Here is a 20,584-nt window from a genome sequence, read left to right on the forward strand (position 1 = left end):
TTAAGAGACTCATCACTTGTTTAAAGAAGCGTTACTTAAAAAAAGCAAAAATTTGCCCCCAAAAAACTGTACAGTACAGAATCACTTGTTATCAGTGTTGGTCAAATTACTTGAAAAAAGTAATTAGTTACTAATTAGTGGTTACTTCTCCAAAATGTAATCTGTTACTTTACTGATTACTTATTTTAAAAAGTAATTATTTAGTTACTTTTTAAATAACAAAATAAAATAAACAATAAAAGCAAAGGTGAATCAAATAGACCAATACGGCAAGGCCGGGATGGTCCATTTGGTAAAGTAAATCCGTTGGGCATCTTTCTTTGCCTTTAGACAATAATTCTGATGGCAAAAGAACCAAACGGGACAGGCGAAAAAAAAAAAAAAGTTACTTTTTAAAAACATGATACACGTCCTGAATACGTAATAAAGCAATAGACCTTTCAGCCCAATTCTATTTTTTCTGCATAATCCATCAGATAAAATTGAATCAAATGGAAAGCCTCTTTTAAAAAAATGGGTTTTTTTTCATTTTTTTATCTTTTAATGTTATGCACATTGCATTAAGCAAAAATTAAATTATATGCAACTGTCTTTGACTTGAAGAAATTCCTTAACATTTAAACCTATTTTCTGCATATTCCAGCATATAAAATAAAATAATGTTTTGTGTTTTCACTCGCTCTTTCAAATAGATGAAAGTAAAACACAGCAAAAAGATAAATAAAATGAAAGTTTCAGCGGCAGTTTGTCCTGTCGCTCTTAAATCAATTTTCACCTGTTTAGGAGGAGTGGAGCAGGCAGAGGTCTGCCCGGTGCCACAGCGGTCATGTCAGTGGGAGGATCCTGGTGTTTCTCTGTGAATTTCACATTCAAGTGGCTGCTTGCTAGGTGCTTGCTCAGATTTGAAGTTTGATTTTTCGCTGTAGAAAGAAGTTTTCTTCCCACACGCAGTGGACGCTAATGTTTTTGTCACACAGAGTGTACAGTGGACCCTAATGTTTTTGTCACGCAGAGTGTACAGTGCACGCTAATGTTTTTGTCACTTTTTATGGAATCAAACTCAAAGTAATGTCAGTACTTCCACGCTTTAAACGCTGCATGGTCGTACTCTCACCCGCACTCCATATTGTCCATTGTTGATCTACACACGTCTGTTGCTGCCACGGACGTCACACACGCTTATGTCATTGTCATGAGACACTCACACAAACAAAATCACGGTTTAGCAACGCAGTAACGCAGCGTGCTTATGGGAAAGTAACAGTAATCTAATTACTTTTTTCCAATAGTAATCCCTTACATTACTTGTTACTTGAAAAAGGTAATCGGATTACGCGTTACTGCCCATCTCTGCTTGTTATTATATAGAAAATGGGAAAGTGCAGTGCAGTGATTTATTGAAACATCTCCAATCAAACATGGAAATAAAGTACAGAAAGCAAAAACAGAGTTTGTACAATTTTAACAAGCCCGAAAATCAAAATTTGATATAATCACTGTTATTCTTCAACACAGCCTGAACTCTCTTTGGCAGGCTTCTTGTAATATTTTGAAGCAGTCTTGAGAAATAGTTACTCAGGCTCCATGAAGGACAGTCAATATTCTTGGCTGCCTTTTGTCCTGTTCTCTGTCAAAAAGATCCCACATTGCATGAAATATGTTGAGATCATAGATTGACCTCCCTAATCTATAACCACATCCTCCATTGTGTGTTTTTCTATCCAGGTATGCTTTTACTGCACTAGTAGTGTGTTTGGGATCATTGTCATAGAGAAAAAGTTACCAATCAGGCACTTTCCAAGTGGTATTGGTAGGAGGATCAAAATTTCATTGTATTTCTCTGCTTTCATAATTCCATCAAGTTTGACCATTGGCTGAAATACAGACCAAAACCATGACAGAGCTGATAACTGTAGACACTTACTGTTCACTCCTGACTTCCTCTGTTCATACTAACAATGAATGAGTGGAGTTGAAAATTTTAAAATGGATTCATCACGCCATAAAACCATAAGATTTAGAGTCCAGCTCTTGTCTAATTTAGTGCCCATAAACCTTTTTCTCCTTGTTTCCCTTCCTATAAATTGTTTCCTGACATGCATCCTTCCACTGAGACAATTTCTTATGAGGCTTCGGAGAACAGTAGATCAGCTCGATGGCCAGATGCATTTCTTAGGTTCGGTTGTCTTTGCTAGATTTTCTCCTATTTCTTAAGGACATGACTTTCAGATACTATTCATGTGCTATAGTTTTTTTGGCTTCCACTTGTCCAGGTTCCTCCAATTTTTAGGACACATTGCATAACATGCCAAGTTTTCAAATAATACATTCCTGGGAATCACCCTTTTGGTCCAAAAATATTGTTTTATGCCTGTCGAGCTGTCTTGTTTTCAGCATGGTTCATAAATTAAACTAAAGAAAAAGGAACAAATGATGTGTTTTTGCAAAAGGCTGCCAATATAGAGCAGCTCTTTATTGTCATTGTGCATGTACAACGAAATTTGTGGGTGCTCCACACCAACTGTGATGGAATAAAATTTAAATAGTAGACAGCAGGAATAAATAGCAAACAGGAGAAATGTATACAATCAACAGGGATATATACAAAATAATATGTGCCTACAGGTACAATTTAAAATTTTGTCTTTGTTACTGTAAATTGTCTGTTATGTGTAGACACAACACTGTTTCGTCCCTAGAGTTGGATGTGCTTTTTTAATGCTTGAATGATTCACAGGTCAGTGTTAAGTGGCTTAACAAACAAAACATTCCTCTGAAAATGGTCAGGTGCAAGGCCTGGACTGAAAATGAATGAAAACACAGCCAATGTGCAAAGAAAACATTTGAATGTCCTTCCGAAATCCTTGAGAACTATTGTTCAAGAACACTTTAAAAAATTACAAGAAAGTCTGGCTCCTTGGAAGCAAACTAGGGGGTGACTCGAGACGTTTGCACAGTACTGTAAATAAATAAATGTCTCTTTTAAACTCAAGCTCTGTCAAAAATTTATAGTACAGTGCACTGCGTGCCATGTGTATTTAGTTGTTTTGGTCAGCTTTTTTTTTTTTTTTTACATTTCTGTTGCTGTCAGCCTGCATCCATTTAGTCGATGTGTGCTACAGTGCCAGTGTGTGCGTGTGTGAAATATCTTCTGGTTGAAGATCGGCTCCATGACTACTGCTCCCAGGGCAACAGAGGTGCAGAGAAGTCTCAGCAACACCTACACCAGCCCCCCTGACATATAGACATACACACATGCAGGCACACAATGAGTTGTGAGTAGGAGACTTTTCCTCTCCTCCGCTCTCCTCTCTCCCTGTCCTCTTCTGACTCTTTCTCTTTGTCTTACTCTCAGTCTTTCTCTCACTTGTCTCCTCTCCAAGTTCCCCTCAACAACAGCCAGGCCAATTAAGAAATGGCTCTTGAAAGGGTAGCAATTATTCTTTTGCAAGACATACACGGCTCCTGCTTGCCTCCACACATTATTATCTCTCTGGTATCCTACAGTGAGGTGCCCGGCCAACCATTCATTGCAACCCCTTACACTACTGCCAGCCTCACTGCTTCTTCTCTCTATCTGGCTGTCTGTGCTGATGAGGGCCAGATTGCAAAGCATGGTAGTCTGAGGCCCAATGGTGAGCAGAGAAACACAAGATAATGGTTGGATTATTAAGGAAAACCCTGTTGAGAGAAAAGATTTTTTTGATATCTTTGCCACCACCCACACAACCTAGATTCCATCTCTTTTCTTGCATCCCATAGCTTTTTCCCTCTCTCCTCCTTTTTCATGGCTAATGTCATTTATTATTTTTCCCCAATGATCCTCCTTGGCTGCTACATGCAAATGAAAGACACCGCTGTGGGTTTAATGCTAATCAATACTGTGCAAATATTCATTTAAGGAGACGACTGCATGGTAGGAGAGGGACCTAACCTAATTGAAATGCTAGGAGCTCTGCGTATTGTTCCGAGCACTGTTGTGGCAATACACATGCATACATGCCACACAACATGCACATTAGCCAAGAAATAGAGGACGAGATGGTGAAAAACAGAAGAGATAACAACTGAGAAGACCAAAATGCAAGGAGGCGTCGGGTGCTTTTGAAAAACCATTTCCACCTGAATAAATAATAGAAGCCTCTCTCACTCTCATTATATAAGGCTTTTGTGTAAAAACTGTGTATTGCTGTACCCAAGAAGGAAGTGCAAATGGAAAAATGCAAAGGCTGTAGGTGCCATAGACGTGGGCTCAGTGTTGGCTCCATCATCCATAAAAGCACATAAGTAGACACCTAAAGGGCTGGATTAAGAGCCCCACTGTAAGAAGAGCACCACGGGACATGTAAAACAGTCTGTTAATATAACTTCAATCTGTGTGAGTCAATCATTATGGATGTTTGGGAGAGAGAATAGTAGTAGAACATTAAGTCAAGCTGCTTAAATGAGACAGAAGTGATTTATTTAAAGCCAGAGACCAAATCCAATTGTAAGTAAAAGTGTTAGCCTCCAACCAAAATTCATGACATGAGGATTGGATTTCTAATCAAATTAACTAACAGTTTGTAAACCACAATCACCCAGTGTAATTCGTTAAGGTTTTCTGTTGCTTTAAAAGACTGAATTAAAAAACAAAAATCAAGACATCACCAAACTTTACTCACAAAGAGTAGCTTAAGAATGAGGATGTTGAAAACTCTCATAGTCCACCCAGTAACAGTTAACTCATTTCTTTGTGGTCAATATGTTTAATAAGGATAAACAGTATTTATTCATCTGCCTACATTCCTAGATGTTGAAGCTTCCAGTAAATCGCCCCTTCTTTCCTTACTAAGGTCCAGCCATTCCCAACCACTTTAAGCTAGTCAGCCACTTTTCTGTTTGCTTTAATCCTCAGTGCCACATGTCTTTCTCTCTGTCAGACTCTTCAGAGTCATTTGCTGTGAAGTTTTTAGGTAAACTTCAGTCCACTGCAAAACACATTTATCTATTAATTGATCTGCTCAGCATTGTGCCTGAAGGACAGTTTTGGACACCTCTTACTTGGCCACGTGTCAAGAGGTCAGAAGTGCTCTTTTTTTGTGATCATGTCACATTGCAGGTGACTTGGACAATTGGCTTCTGTTTTCTATCTTGTATTTATGAATGGAAAGGCCTGAAGGCTATAAGAGCTGAAAGTTATATAGATGAAATCTGGAAAGACGGTTAAACATAAGTTGTCGTATTGTTTAAATACTCTCTGAGAGCACAGCCTTTAAAACTGGGTGATGATAAGTGGTGAAGTGAGTTTGCGCTTCTCTTTCTCCTTGATGTGAAGTATTTCCACAATAAATGCATCTAACTGTGTACTTTATTTTTATATCTCCCGAGTGCTATATTTCTATCACAATGTGCAGCTAAACAGCACTTATAAATACAGTGCCAGATATGATTATTGACATCTTTTAGATTATTTTTTTATATTGCTCAACATAGGTTGAAGTTGACAAGATATGTGTGTGAGAACATAAAGCTGGAAGGCAAGTGGGTTGAGCATAACGATGTAATTCACTCTTTTTCACTTCAGCTCTGACAAATTTTCCCGTTCTTTTATGTTTGCACCTCAGCAGACTCTTGCTTGGCCGCTTCGCAGTCCCTCAGAGACATCACCCGAATGCCTGACTACAGTGAATGCCCACCTTCGAACACCTCACGCACACACAAGCATACAAAGATCTCTGTCTCTCCAAGTTGTCTACAGTAGTGCTCTATGGAAGTACTTTTTTCTTTCCAATCGGGGCAGTTCGGCTACGGGCTCTGACACTGACTGGAAACAAAACAAAGGCCGAACATCGTGAAGTCATTTACCATAGCCACATAGCTCAAAAGGACCTTGTTTTACAGGTTGCTCCACCCAATCAATACACGGTGTTCATCATCGCTGTCTGCCATGGCTGTACTGAAAACATATTTAGTGTTCTCTCCCTCTCAGCCTCTCTTTCTTCTCCCCTCTTTGTCTAACCTCCTTCTTCAGTTCAAGTCTTTTGTCTTTTTTTGTTCTCATTTTCTCTCTTTCCCACTCTCTCAGGGAATAGCCTTCTCAAATAAACTGATTTTCGTCTTGCTGTCACTTGATAACACGGATGTCACGGAGGAATTGGCCGCAAGATACTCAATCAATCACTGTTCTCTACAACCCTAGTTATCCCTCCCAGAAGCTGCTTCCCCCCCATGCATGTCTCACTTAGATAATTGTTCATTACGGAGCCTAATGTGGGGATTGAATGTTGCCAAACTGTGTGGCCACTTCTGGCTGAGAATAAAAGCAGTTATCAACTAAAGTACACGAGGCACTAGCACAACTAAATAGCTGAGATCCAAATATGTTACATGCAGAGACTCAGGCACACACACAGAGAACAGAAGAGCACAAAACAGAAATTCAGAGATACCAGCTAGTAGCTGTCAAGCAGCAGTTTAAATAAATGGGTACCTCTGCCCTGTCCAATGAGCCTGCTAATTGTATTTTCTTTTTTTCTCTTTCTTTTCTTCTTACTGGGTGGTATTTGTCAGGCTTCATCAGTCCTCTGTGGCAAGTTTAAAATGACAGTCCACCTAGCTGACATTGTGAATTCTAGTTGGGTCGAGCCCCTGCGCTCCTTCGGAGCTAAGAAGTTTGTTCAAACATTTTGCCTCGACTCATTAATTCAAAGTCCTCTTTTTTTTCTGGCTAGATTCTGCACGTTAAACTATGCTATGATATCCAAGACTTAGAAACACAGAACCCACTCTGCATATATCAGGTGTGAAAATGTCAGCGTCAAGTAAATCTGAGTGTTACCATGTCACAGAATATCAAGCAAACATGTTGGAAAATAACCCCCTTGAGTAATTTACATTTTTTGCTACTTCACGCTGAGTAATCTCAAACATTTCCATAGTCATGTTTCACAGGTTTTTCGTTTCGTGGCTTATTATTAAGTAGAATATTCTTTTGTGACATTTGGAGCTAAATGTCTCCAGTTTTCGGAGGCTGGCGTAACCTTTTCCCCGTCAGTACTTCAAGAGAGATTTTTTATGAATAGATAACTCCATCATATCAAGTTTTTTTTTCCCCTCTGACAATTCTCTGGACAGTGAACAAAGGGAAACAGGTCTTTGGCCACCTGGATGATTGTCATTTGTTAGCATGTTCACAAATGATATGTAATGGTGGCGCAAAATCACCAGGCAACACTCTCACTTCTTGTTCTAAAATGTCAATGTAACACTGTGTGAATATAAACGCTTAACATTTAGTGGCAAATAATGGAATGTGGACAAGGCATTTGTAGTGCTGACATTTTAGATCAGTGCTCATAATGTGTTCTGGGGAAGCTGTAAAACAGCTAATGTGTTGGAGGGTCTCAGCGGCTTAGAATGCCGCTAAATTGGACAGAAAAGCAGAGAGGGGAGTAAGGGAGTTGGAAAGCAGCTGAAGAAAAAGTGGAGAAAGGAGGAGGAAGAATGGCAGGGGGGAAGAGGAGAAAAGAAGAGATGAGTGTTTCTTTTTTTAAAATCCTCTGCTAAGAGAGCCACAAAAAGAGAGAATTACACAGGAAGAAAAATTGCCATTGTCGCAGACAGAGACAGTGGTAAATGGCGCGTCATTTTGCCGTAATTTACAAATCGTGGAGTGGAAACAAAATTAGATTAAGTGGGTCCGTTGAAATGGACCTGCTAAACATCACTATTAATTATGTTGCTGTCAAGGGTAAAGAATATTTATTTTCATGGGAGAGAGTGAAATCATGCCATAGGTGACTGCTTTGGGGTTTTCAAGGGAGTCATTTTTCATGTGCGCATGCACGTCTAAACAGAACAACAGGGAAACATGGACATTCAATCAAAGGCCCCTAATGTCTACATTATTGTTTAGGGCAATAAATAGCTTAACCTGACTTATGGGAAATAATAGTACAACCAATGTTGCAATGTCACTGCTGACATTAATGAGGGAGGAATTGTTTGCCATGCTCTGAATGCTCAGATAAATGTTGTATACCAAACAGAAACGTGAGGTGAGCAGGTGGATGAATGTTGCCCCTAATAGTGAGTGACATCATATAACTCAGAGTACAGGGTCCAGATAAAACATCTTAAAATTAAATAATCTGCCAGGTTGTTTAGAAGGGCCATCGCTATATTCACATATTTTAATGTTTTATTGAAGGACACATTGTGTAAGTAAATCTTTTGTCTGAAAATAATGAATGAAAAAAGGAAAGTATTTGGAGAAATGGTCCTTATCAGGATTTCAATAGTAAAAAATAAAAAAGTAATGAAGGTCAAGGCAAAGTACAAGTACACAAAGGGTTGCGTTTGGCAAAGAAATCAGATATCATGTCCCATTATACAAAGTGCTCCTTTGTCCTGAGCATCTCCTATTATGTAACCCAGTCTCAAAAATCAAAGTAAAGATTTTTATCTTCTGTCACTTTTGTAGTTGTGTGTCTTTCTGTTTAAAGTTCATATATGTATATATATGTATATATATATATATATATATATATATATATATATATATATATATGTGTGTACACACACTATCATATTTTAGTTGTTTGTCAGCTACAGACTTGAATTATTATTTCAAGGACCTTAGACAGCTTTTAGCTTTCACAAAGCTTTTCTGGTTTAAAATATGCACAGTTTATAGAATGTATTGCTTATGAAGAAGACAGCAGTGAAATGTGGGATGCTGGACATCTGACTGCTTGTCACTACCTTTGCTTCCTGTTAAACTTTAGGCTGCTGGGCTAGGGTTGGCATACCCTCAGGAATAACGTCACTCTTCACTAACTTTGCACACCCGGTCAGCAGATTTCTGCAAAGTGACAAAGTTGCGTTAGCAGAATTGGGAATTTGTTTTCATCTTAGGCTCAGTTTGCACTTGGCCATTGGAATATTGTTCTTTGGTCCAATAAAAATAAAAGTAATGTCCATACCTTTACTCCTCAGAAACTGTGGACTGCTCTGCTATTTTCCTCTTCCCTGAATCAAAATGAGCTGATTGTAGAGCAAATGTGCCTTAAGAATGAGGCGTGATTTGTCCATTCTGCAGATAACTGAAAAACCTCTGTGACACAAGTGATGGCATAATTGTAACTGTAATGTGATTACTGAATTAAGTACAATAACAGGTAGCATGTGTTACTGAAAAATATAATGTGATTACAATAAAGTCTTCTTCAAAAAGCGTTACATCTAATATTGGAGAAAATAAAGAAAACACTTTGTTTTAACAGTCCCGCATCAAGTGTCATCCCCAGTAAAATGTGTGTCTGTGTTTATGCTTGTGTGGGTGTCGAATGTGACAGGTGTGCAGTGAGATGTAAGAAATCAAGCACAATATCTGCTGTACAACCGAGAGACAAGGGACGAGTGTGTGTGTGTGTGTGTCTGTGTGAGCTCAAAACATTTGCATGTATGCACTATACATTGAAATGTGATTCAGTGCACTTTGTTGGCTTAAATAGTTTTATTAATATTATGAAACATTCATATACTACATGAGTTTATTACTATTTAACTTTTTTCTCATTGTGACACAGCAGGTATATAATGTGTGCAGTAAGATGTTAGAAGTTAAACACAAGCCCTCCTGTGTAACTGAAAGATAGCACTGTACGTGTCTCTGTTATTATCACAGTTCTATTAATAATATGCAACATTCATATATTAGTGTATGATTTTTATTACTATGTATTTATTGACATATTCCATAATGTTGTATAATAACTTCTAGGTCAAATCTGACTACGTCACAGATGTAACTTTTTTTTGGGACCGAATCACAATTTTAATTAACGACAGCAGCAATGGCACAAATGCTTTTATATAGTCCCATAAGACACAATACTTGGACCCCCTCTAAGTGGACAGCAGCCATAACTAATTTGTCACTAAATACACCTGTCATTTTCATTTCTTTGCCTGCTGAAATGTTTGCTGTGAAGAAAGATCCATTCACACTTCATTTCAGTCAAAAGACGTGACAGGTGTACAGTCAGTATGTACGTATACACATTTTTCTACTTCCCCACTTGTGAAAAAAGCAGTACATTTAGAAAATACGGCTTCTATCTCCAGTACGGGTTTTAGTTTCCCACACTCAGGATGTGTATTGTTTTGTATTGTGGTATATTGTAATGCTGTATTATTGTAGAATCTTTATCTTACAGTATAAAGATCCTTGAAGTGAATGCTTTGATTTGGTGCTATATAAATAAAATTGAAATGAATTTGCTTTGTGGCCTTAACAGGACCTGGCATCAGACAACACTGATACCTGATGAGGTAAGCCCTGTTCCACTTTCCATCTGTTTGGCAGCCTGTCCCCAAGTCATTAGGCCCCTGCATGGGTACTCAGCTGGAGGGGGGAGGGTAGAGTGGGAGGGGACAGGGTTGGCCCCGGTGCGCCTGGTACCGGCCATCCATGGGGGGCATCTGGCAAGGCAGCACCCCAGGTCAGGCTATCTGAGGAAAGAGCACATCGGCGGGCACTACATGGATGGCTCACTGTCTATCCCTGGCAGCTTGTCATTTATCACTGCTGAGCAGCGATGTCAGGTGGGAACATGATTAATTTCACTTTACCATTCTCAGAAATAAGCCCTATAAATCATCCTAAGCTTGGCCTGTGTGCAGGTTTTCCTTTTCGACCAGTCTGACAAATCTTTACCAGGTCCCACTGCCCTGCTCAGGCCTTGTCTTGCTTCTGACGTTGCGGCAAAAGAAGGTCTCTGTCAAATAGACAGCTCGTTGATGGGAAGTGTTCAGTTGAAGACTGATGAAAGGAGAAGTGAGACAGATACACATGTTGGCACATATAGTACATTCAAATGGCTCACAGATATTTAAAACCCACACTCATAAAGTGAGTCAAAATATATGTGCATATCATCAACAAATATTAGCATCTTCTCCTTACATCTAATCCTCACCTATCTGACCATCTGTCCTTTCTAAATGAATGGCAGCATGAGAAAGAGGCTAAGACAGGATCAAATGGAACATATTGATGATGTGGACCTGTCAGTAGAGTGGGGGGTTCTAGTTTATTACCAGAGCCACAGAACACATCACATCTAATATGTCAGAGGTAATAAGAACACTCCGATGATAGGTGGCAGACTGCCAGCATGTCAGACAGCACCCTGTTATGAAAAGCTTTTCTATTAATTTTACAGATGTGCTGCTGTTTTCTGAGTGATTTAACTTGTCTTTAACAAGACACCCCCCACCACCCTCCTTCATTTTCAGTCTCCCTCGGTCTCTCTCAAACATTTAAAAAGACTAGAACAAAGGGTACAGCAAACCAAGTATATGTAAACAGAAGAGAGGTCTCTTTAAAAAGTCAGTAAAGTCAGTACCAATTAAGCCTTAATACAAAGAAGAAGGTTCAGTAAATGTGCATACAATATAAAAGAGCACAAAATATACAACATATCCCCATCTGGAGCAGCTTTTCTTCCATCTTTGCAAGTGTAAATGGAGACATATGCAGTGCAATGTGACAATAGTGACCAAAAAAACTAACAAAAAAGGTTATTTATACCCTGATAGATAGATGAGGAGATAACGTACTAACTGTGCAGAAGCAGCATGTAAGGATGGAGATAATATAAACCTAATGTACAAAAATTGTCTCAACAGAATCACTGGAGGGGTTCAAGCTGGCGAGGGGTCACAGACTGCTTTACTGAGGTACCAACATACAGGTATGACAGCAAGATCCTTGTTATGCCACTCTGAAACTCTGTCCTTCATTTATATGCTGACATTTATATGGAAAAGAAGGTTGTGGTTGTGCATTACAAATCACTGTAGAACAAGTGATCTGACCATTTCAATAAAAAACACCCTGAATTTCTTCATTACTGATGCCATTCACTTTATTGTTTAAAAGGTATGTTGTATTACTTTCTATACATACTGAAAGAGAGCTCTATAGCACATTTTAGTTTTACTTTTTTTTCCCTGAGTGTATTTTTATAAGTATAATTGATGTCTATATCTCTGTGGAAATTAGCTATTCTCTTGTGAGGATTTTCCCCCTTCTTTAACCTCCTGATACCAATCTTTTTTAATTAAGTAATGACTTTCAAATGAATCCCAGTTCTTGTGTGAGGAAAGACACTTATCCTTAAAAGTATCTTAGTCTTGACAGATTAATTCAAGAGGAAGTAGGACACGTGTCCTGAACATCAAAAAATCCCCCCTTTGCTGTATGATGAAGTATTATATCTAGAAAGAGCATCAGTGACAGATAAGATATGTGTCTGTGTACAATATGTTTGCATGTTACCTGCAGCTACAGCGACTTCATGCGCACATCTGACTGCAATGAAAGCAGTCATTCCATTTTCAGCTATGCTGAAATCCATATTCACCCAGACAATACTGCTCTTGACTCCTGGTGAGCTTAACAAATGCCACACAATCAGTCCTCTCCAGCCTTTGGCTATGCCCACAACATTTATTCCTGCACTAAACCATGAGGCCAATCGATTGGCCTATACTGTGGTCAGAGCTTCTGTCAAAACGAAATACCGACCCTGTTTCCCTTAAGAACAAAAGAAAAAGGAACATGAAAAAGAAATCATAAGAAAGAGTAGACGAGGTGGTGAAAATGACAAGAGTGAAATAAAGGATTCTTTTGCGGCACAAAAGATCTGAGTGTTTCCATTTCCATTTCCTGATCTTCCGCTTCTCTTTCTTTCTCTAGCATGCCATGGTGAAAAAGCCAGATTGCATGACTAAATAGTCGTGTAGAGCTTGCTCTATTTGATATTTATATTCCCATTGAAGTGTTCTTGTTCCTGAAGTTTTAATTGGGTGCTAATAAATAAATCATCCAGTCTCTTCCTCAACAGATGTGCAAGTGAGCGTTATGCTGCATAATATCTGTCTACTATGCAGGTGTGTGTGCTTGCCTCATGTCACTGGTGCACGGGATGAGATGTACCAGCCAGGCCCCCTTAATCTGGTGCGCTGTGGCTCACTGAAAGACTACATAACAAACAGAGGGATGTGACAAGCCCTGGAGATGGATTTCTGTCCAATGTGACCTGTTTTATTCTGCAGAAATGCTTTGCAAACCCGAGAAAGTTTCCTTCTGATATACTGGGCTTATGTGTGATAACTACCTTTGAATAACCTTTGGGGTTATTTGAGTGTTTGTGTTTGGATGTCAAACTGATCTCTCTAGTGTTTCCCATCATTTTTTTGTACCCCCTTCTTTTTCCTCATCACCATGCTCCCTTTTCACACTACTCCTCCTTTCTTTCCTTCTCTGACTTCCTCTGATTTTCTCTCAGCATCACTCATGTGGCACTTCTTATCATACCGAGCTACAGGCGATGTAATTTCTACTGGACAAGGAGGAAAGTATACAATGTATGCTTCCAACACACCAGCTCAGTATGTAAAGCATATTTTCAGCTTGTATGTCTTGCACATATTCTTATATTGGTGCGATATAATAATAGAGTTATGAAGCATAGAAAAACAAAGAGAAAAAATGAATCATGTTGCTATAATGTTTTCAGCAGCATAGGCAAAAAAGACAGTTCTAGGTTGCTGCACTAACTCCTTCCTCTACACACTAAAAAAATAATAATTTGTTTTAGCACAGTGGCTATGTGTTGCTTTCTGAGACAGGAGGACACTTCATGGTAGTTTCACAGGTTTGTTGCCAGTGAAAACAGTGGCAATAAGCCTGGACACAACTGCCAGGGCGCATATACCCAATTCATTCGTCCAACTCAGAGAGTTAGTCTGTGTTTCAGTTACTCTTTAAATTGTACAATAGCTCTAGAACATAATATTCATGCTATACTTATTCTTACTAAGGGTGGAAGGCAAACAAAGCCAAAGAACCCCAATTTGCTTCAGCTATCAGACATCAAAAACAAGGTTACAAGCTACAAAAGGGCCGCAGAAAGAAAGAGCTTTAACGAGTTATTACTGAGCTACAAAACATGAAGGATGGTTCATTCAAAACAAGAAAAGACACATAACTAAAAGCCCAGGCAGTCAGAACTTCATAAAAACCTCTTATTCTTTAATGACTATACTTCATAATTTGTTTTACTTGCAATGTAAACACTTTGTAAGGTAACAGCCTAATTTCTGTGCAAAAAATATCAGCCCTTTGATGCAGTACACTTGTTACTGGTTGTGTGATTTAGTTGATTATGTCTCTTCTGTGTTTGGAGGTGCACATTAATACATGACCAGCCTACAACATTCTTGTTTCTGTCACAATTAAAAAACGTATGCATGGAAAATCACTAATGTTTGATTTATTTTTACAATTTTTTACAATCTCATGAGACAATAACTGCACGCACTTGCATGAAATGAGAGGACATCATGAAACCTTTTATTTCAGAGCAAAGATTTTATGCCAAATATAAATAAGCCATTCTCAAATAAAAACTTACTGTAGCACCTTAATCACTACTGACACTTACTGACACTGTCACTTTATCAATGCTTGTCATCATGCCCTTTTGTTGCTAAAGTATTTATACCTATATTTCTATATCCATACTCTATACTGGTACTCAGGTTGTTGCACTCTATTTATTTGTATTATTTTCTTACTTGTTATTCTGTTTGTTTGTTTTTTAATTTATTTACTTTTTTAATCCTGTTTTTAATCCTGTTTCACGTAATTTCGTTCCACCTCATGTAAACATGTGATGCGAATGACAATAAAGCTTCCTTGAATCCTTGAGAAAAAGGAATTTATTTGCTTTGTCTGTTTCTTTGAGGAAGAATTGGATTTACCAGTGCGACACAATAAAATTAAGCTTTTTTAATGCATGTGGTCTAACTACCAGTATAGATTTCTATCATTTTGCAACAGTGGAACATGCTATCTGTACATATAGAACGTTTAGTCAATTTAGTGAAATATCTGGTTGAATATCAATCACTTAGATCAATACACCATAAACTCCACTGTATTTCACCCTGCTGATCACCATGACGTTTTCTGCCATGCCGTTGGGTCACACAAGGGCAATGTTATTTTGTCAGTCTGCTGCTGTAGTCCAGACCGGGCTATGATATTAGATTTTTTGACTTTGATAACCCAGTCTGGACTGCAGTGTCATCACTGGTTTGGTGTATTGTGGTCTTAAAGAAGAAAAATAATCTCACTGACAACTGCATTTCTGGCAGTGAAAGCTGGTTCAGATTGTTATGTGTCCTAAAAGATTTTTCTATTTCGTGGACTATTTCAACATCTATATTATAATGACTAATTTGCTAATCTTAGCTAGCTTACATGCTAATGTATGCTAATGAAAATGGTAAGCCTTCATACCTGCTTAACAGTGTTAAGTGCAGCCTTGCATACATACGGTTGATGTCCCTGTGGCCTTTTTTGTCTTGTTGCAGTTAAGAAACCTGGAAAAACAAACGTAGAAGTCCTTCCTCTACTAGTAAAGCACAGCTTGCAATGTAATGTACTAGACATTTACTTCTTCTGACATGTAATGTACTAGACATTTACTTTTTCTGACACGGATTAAAAATATGTAAATGACTGAGAGTCCAACAAAGTTTGGAAAAGTAATTAATTTTGAGGGAATTAACTTCTCTGGCTTATATTACTCTGTAGCTGAAAAGCATAATGAACAATCTAATGACACTGTTCTTGTCTCCTGGCAAATTTTAAGTAAAGAATTGAAGTCACTCTGCTTGGACAAATCTGCAAAAAAAAGCTTGTATTTTAAAAACATTTTAAAAAACTGTAGATCGTGTATTTCATATTACTTGTTTTATGAGCACTCGTTCTCTCTCTCTCTCTGTCTCCTCTCTCTGTGCCTCATGGGATTGTATTTAAACATACTCTTTAGAACCATCAAGGAAAAATGTGTTCATGTATACCCAATTTTTTTTTCCCGAGTTCATGTACCTTTATACGTGTGCAACCCCATTTGTGTGGGTGGGATTGTAAAATGCAAAAACTGTAATACTTCTGGTACAAAGGCATCTTTCCAACCGAAATCTGAGAGGGCTGGGGGCACCGCATAAAAATTCATTCACACATGCTATTTACTTCAAACTCCCACCATGCTTCTCCTCTGACTTTAAACATCTATACACCTGGAACCATAATGGCCTGTTCACAGGAGTGGGCAACAGCCATCAGAAGATAAAAATCAGTTATGTTGTCAAAAGCCAAACATTGCTAAAAGGCGATAATGAAAGATAGCTACCCGCTGAGTACTCCTACCTTTTGGCCTATTAACATTGACTAATAAAACAACACTAACGCAGCAGTACTGCATGTTCACTTCACAAGCTGCTTCCACACTGTAAAAAAGAAGAACAGATCACTGGAGGTGCTGGGTAGTAATTTGATCAGCTCACATACCATTTTTATTTAAATGATCAAATGATCAAAGATACGCTCTTGTTTTTTTTTTTTAGACATATCTAGTTCCCTAGCATAAAATCAAGTCATTAATCCAGGATCCATGTTTGCTTTCTTCTATTTTCACTCAGTTGTTTTAACTTTTGCATAGTGCCTGGTTTAATTGAGAGACCAAAACTACTTGCATGGGTTTAAAAAAAAGATCATTCTTTGGGTTAAAATACCTAAATTCATGTTAGCAAAGAGTTCTGCGCTAAAATATGACTCGAAGAGTTCTGATTAAATGTCACTGATGACTTGACAGTAAGAGTTTCCAGTGACCTCTGTCATGAAGAACAGGCCTCTAAACAAAAGGACAAAAAAAACTATCCATGGGTGTGTACAAGGTGCATGTCAGAGCTTTACTGCACCTATTAATGTTTAAATCTGAATATAAGTGAAGACAAGAGCACAGTCACTGTTGCTGCCAGCCAAGGCACAACTTGAAAAAAGAAGAGAGACACAGGGGGCCAGGCAGAAGCTGTGTGGAACAGACATCTGAAATGTTGATCATGTCTTTGTGTTTTTAGAAGTGTCTTACTTGTATGTGAACTAATGGACCAAGATAACAACAGGGACTGAGTTTTAGAAATGTGTTTTTAGATCCAGCCTTACCAAAAGATTGTACTACTTGTTTTTCTGTGGATTCTAGTAACTCTGTGCCAATGGTCCTCTAAGACTACAAATGGCTGCGGCTACACTGCGAAAAAGATTTAGCCATATGGACACTTAAGTATGGAGTCAACTGGAATGGAAGGCTCTACTGTATACTGTGCAGATAGTTATTCATCTCTCTCTGCTCAGGGCATCCTATCTCATCACAGTCACCCCATCCTGTACCTGCTTATTAATTTAAAATCATTTGCTACACCTCCGGGGGAAGATAAATGCCAGGTGCAGAGACAGGGCAGTGGTGAACCTATAAAAACTATTACAGAGGCCCCTTCCTCACCCCTTTTGCCATGGCCTGATAATAACTACACTATAGAGGTAAAGCCAAACCATGAGAGAGTAAGGTGTTTCTCTCTCTACCTCTATCTGCCTTCGAGGCTGCATAGCCGAATTAGACACACACACACACACACACACACACACACACACACACTCACTCACACATACACAGAGCCAACTGGTTAGCCAAGATGCTTCGAGCCAGCACACTGCCCTAGGGTCCGCCCACCCATGTCAAAATGACATTGCAAATGTTGCAAAGGCCATGAAAGAATGGCATCAAAGTGGCATTATCCTTAAGGACAAAGGAATGCACGAATAAATGCATAAAGTAAAACAAAAAAAAAAACTATTGCATGGCAGATTTGTAGATCAGCACACTAGTCAAATTTCTGTTTTCCCTCTAAACATGTTCGTGTTGTAGAGTCTTTTGCTTTTGGCAAAATAAAAAAGTAACAGCAGTGGGAGCTCTTGGACAGCTGCCGACCAAAAATGCTTGTATGATTTTATATTCCTAATACCTCACGGGTAATACCTCTTGCTGCATCAGATGTTGTTATTCACTGCAACCAAACACACCTTTTTGTCCCATATCTTGTCAGAACTATATACACAAAATGGTCTTGCAGATGTGTATTTTATTGATCGTGTGAATCTAAAAATATAAAATTATGCTACTTTTATATTTCGAACTAAATGAACAGTACATTTGGGTCATACTGATGCACGTTTTCAGAAAGAAGAAAACCTGGGCAGGACAGTTAAATAATGGTGTTATAGTGAAACAGGATATTAAAGGCACTAAGAACTAGATGGCGGATTGTCAGATCTTATATTACTATCCCTCCAGTGCTGGAAGACCAGAGTGCAGCATTGCCATGACAATTGGTGATTTACAAGAATGGGTTTAAATAGTGTCAAAATATGGGAATAATGCAGAAGCATGTGTGGGTGAATGTTGAGGAGAAGAGGAGTTCCAGTTCTGCAGCATAATTTGAATTCAGTTTTAGAGCAAAAAAACGATGGTATTTTAAGGTTTTCCTTTGACATTATCAGTAATCCCATATGATAAAAAAACAAATATGTTAAATAATGTATCTTAAAGGCGCAGACAAAACAGACTCCATTTTATTGTATGGTATTTCTCTTGGATTATTCTGAAACATATTACGCATTTTCTTCTTTATCGAATCCTTGGGGGGGAGAGACTCCCAGCACAAGTTTGCTCAGGACCCCTTGGGGCATGCAGTGACACATTTTCGATTCTGCTGCTTATTCTTCTATTTTCGTTGCACTGTTCAGTCCAACTTAGAAGACAAAACAGGAAATAAAAAGAACTTTTTCCATTCTTGTTGTATAGCACATTTTGGAAAAACAAAAAAAAAACAAAAACAGTTGAATAGTGCATTGATATAGTTGTTTGACCCTGATTGTGACACAACTGATTCCACAAAGTTCCTGTTCGGACAATATATGCAGAAATCATGGCAGATTTCGGGTCTGGCTAACTGCTGAACCGGATGCTACAGTGGCTAGGCTTACAGCAGGATGGGTGATTCTTCCACTAATGCTCGTGTTGAAGGACAGGCAGAAACATGTTTGCCTATTGAGGCTTCAATTCAAATTTTATGAAACATCATAATTTATGATCTATTAGAGCTGCTGCACCTGAAACCAAAATAGACCATCCCTCCTATTACATATTATTTAGACCCGAACGCTTGTGCGTGGACACATACACAAACACAAAATCAGCCCACGCTTGCATTGTGGCATACATTGAGCAGCCATCATATTCTGCCAACTGATGTTGAGCCCTCCGTCGCGAGGGGAGACTTTATTACTGCTGCTCTTCTTTGTACTGCTTCACAGTAAGAATCACTTTTATTTCCATCTCTTTGTAAAACGGGGGTACTGCTGTTAGTTTCAAAAAGATAGACTATTATGCACAAAAACACACGTGGAACTGGACCTGCAAGCCAAACAGTAAACAAAGAGGCTTGGATACACAGAAGGAGTACAACTTCATTATCTGCTGAAAACACCATTACCCCATTATATTTTAAATACAGCAAGCTGTAAACAAAAACTTGGCACGTCGCATTATTATAGATTCTTAAGTTGTTAATACAAACATTTGAGGGCTGTTTAGTATGTAGATATTCAGTAGACATAGAAAAGTGAACTGAAAGTCCAGTATTCATTTCCATATCATCTTTTGGAAATCCGAATACAGGCCACATCTCAAAGAGTTGGCTTTCCAGGTGCTAAATGCACATCTATCTTCACTGGCTTTTTTGCCATTTGCTACCAAATTCTTAAATGGACTGGTACTTTCTATTCTGACTAAATATCCATGGTGCTTCTTGCTACAAACCACATTCACACAGTGTTTTCTTGTATGCCTTTAAGCACTTTCTAACAATCCCCCACACATATACATGAGCAATTTGGGGCTCAGTACCTTGCCCTAGGACTCTTGGACTGGAGGAGTCAGGGACTGAACTGTTGTTCTACCTTCTGAGCCACAGACACCCCCAATCCTACAAGCACGTGGTATCTCCCATCCAAATACTAACAGGCCTCACTCTACTCAACTTACATGATCAGATGAGATCAGGTGCTCTCATAGCAGAATTGCCATACACATAGCACCCAGAGCAGTGAGTAAAGATCAAAGAACTTTCACAGTATTTGATGATGAAATTATGCCTGTGCCTGATAATGATGCTGACGCAATGATGAAGCTGACAAAAGAAGGTTTGGCCGTAAAACCAAAACTACTGTCCACAGACCCTCTTGAGTAACACTGAGTCAAATAAAACAGTCGCATGTTTCTCATTTTACTTGTTCTTACTGGGTATCTTGGACGACTCTACTCCAAAGCAAACTAGTTTTTTTTTTTCTGTTTTTAATTTCAATGTTAAGTAATTATTCATGGCGGAAAAACAGGAGTTAATTCACTTGCATTGTTTTACTTAGTCTTTTAAATCTTTAATTGCACCATATGTCTCAAAGAAGTAACAGTGACAGAATTTAAATACTGCGAACAGGTCTCACATCAGTCAGACGTTATCTGATTAAATGTTGTTTATTATAACTTATTTTGATAACACTTGTCTTCTTATGAGCACCTTCTGAATATAGAACATCATTTGTTTGTGAATTCCACCCACGCAG

The 20,584-nt window shown here is 38.5% G+C and overlaps 1 protein-coding gene across 1 annotated transcript in view; it reads left to right on the forward strand.

The window, feature by feature from the left end:
* Positions 1-14,727, forward strand: part of tsc22d3 (TSC22 domain family, member 3) — a 112,807-nt gene extending 98,080 nt beyond the window's left edge. The window contains exons 2-4 of the mRNA XM_063496604.1: positions 10,284-10,317; positions 11,677-11,741; positions 12,943-14,727. Coding sequence (XP_063352674.1) covers positions 10,284-10,317; positions 11,677-11,741; positions 12,943-13,057 — 214 coding nt within the window. The 3' untranslated portion in view covers positions 13,058-14,727. The remainder of the gene's footprint in view (positions 1-10,283; positions 10,318-11,676; positions 11,742-12,942) is intronic.
* Positions 14,728-20,584: the final 5,857 nt, after the last annotated feature.

Source organism: Pelmatolapia mariae, linkage group LG2 (assembly GCF_036321145.2).
Source record: "Pelmatolapia mariae isolate MD_Pm_ZW linkage group LG2, Pm_UMD_F_2, whole genome shotgun sequence".
NCBI lineage: Eukaryota > Metazoa > Chordata > Actinopteri > Cichliformes > Cichlidae > Pelmatolapia > Pelmatolapia mariae.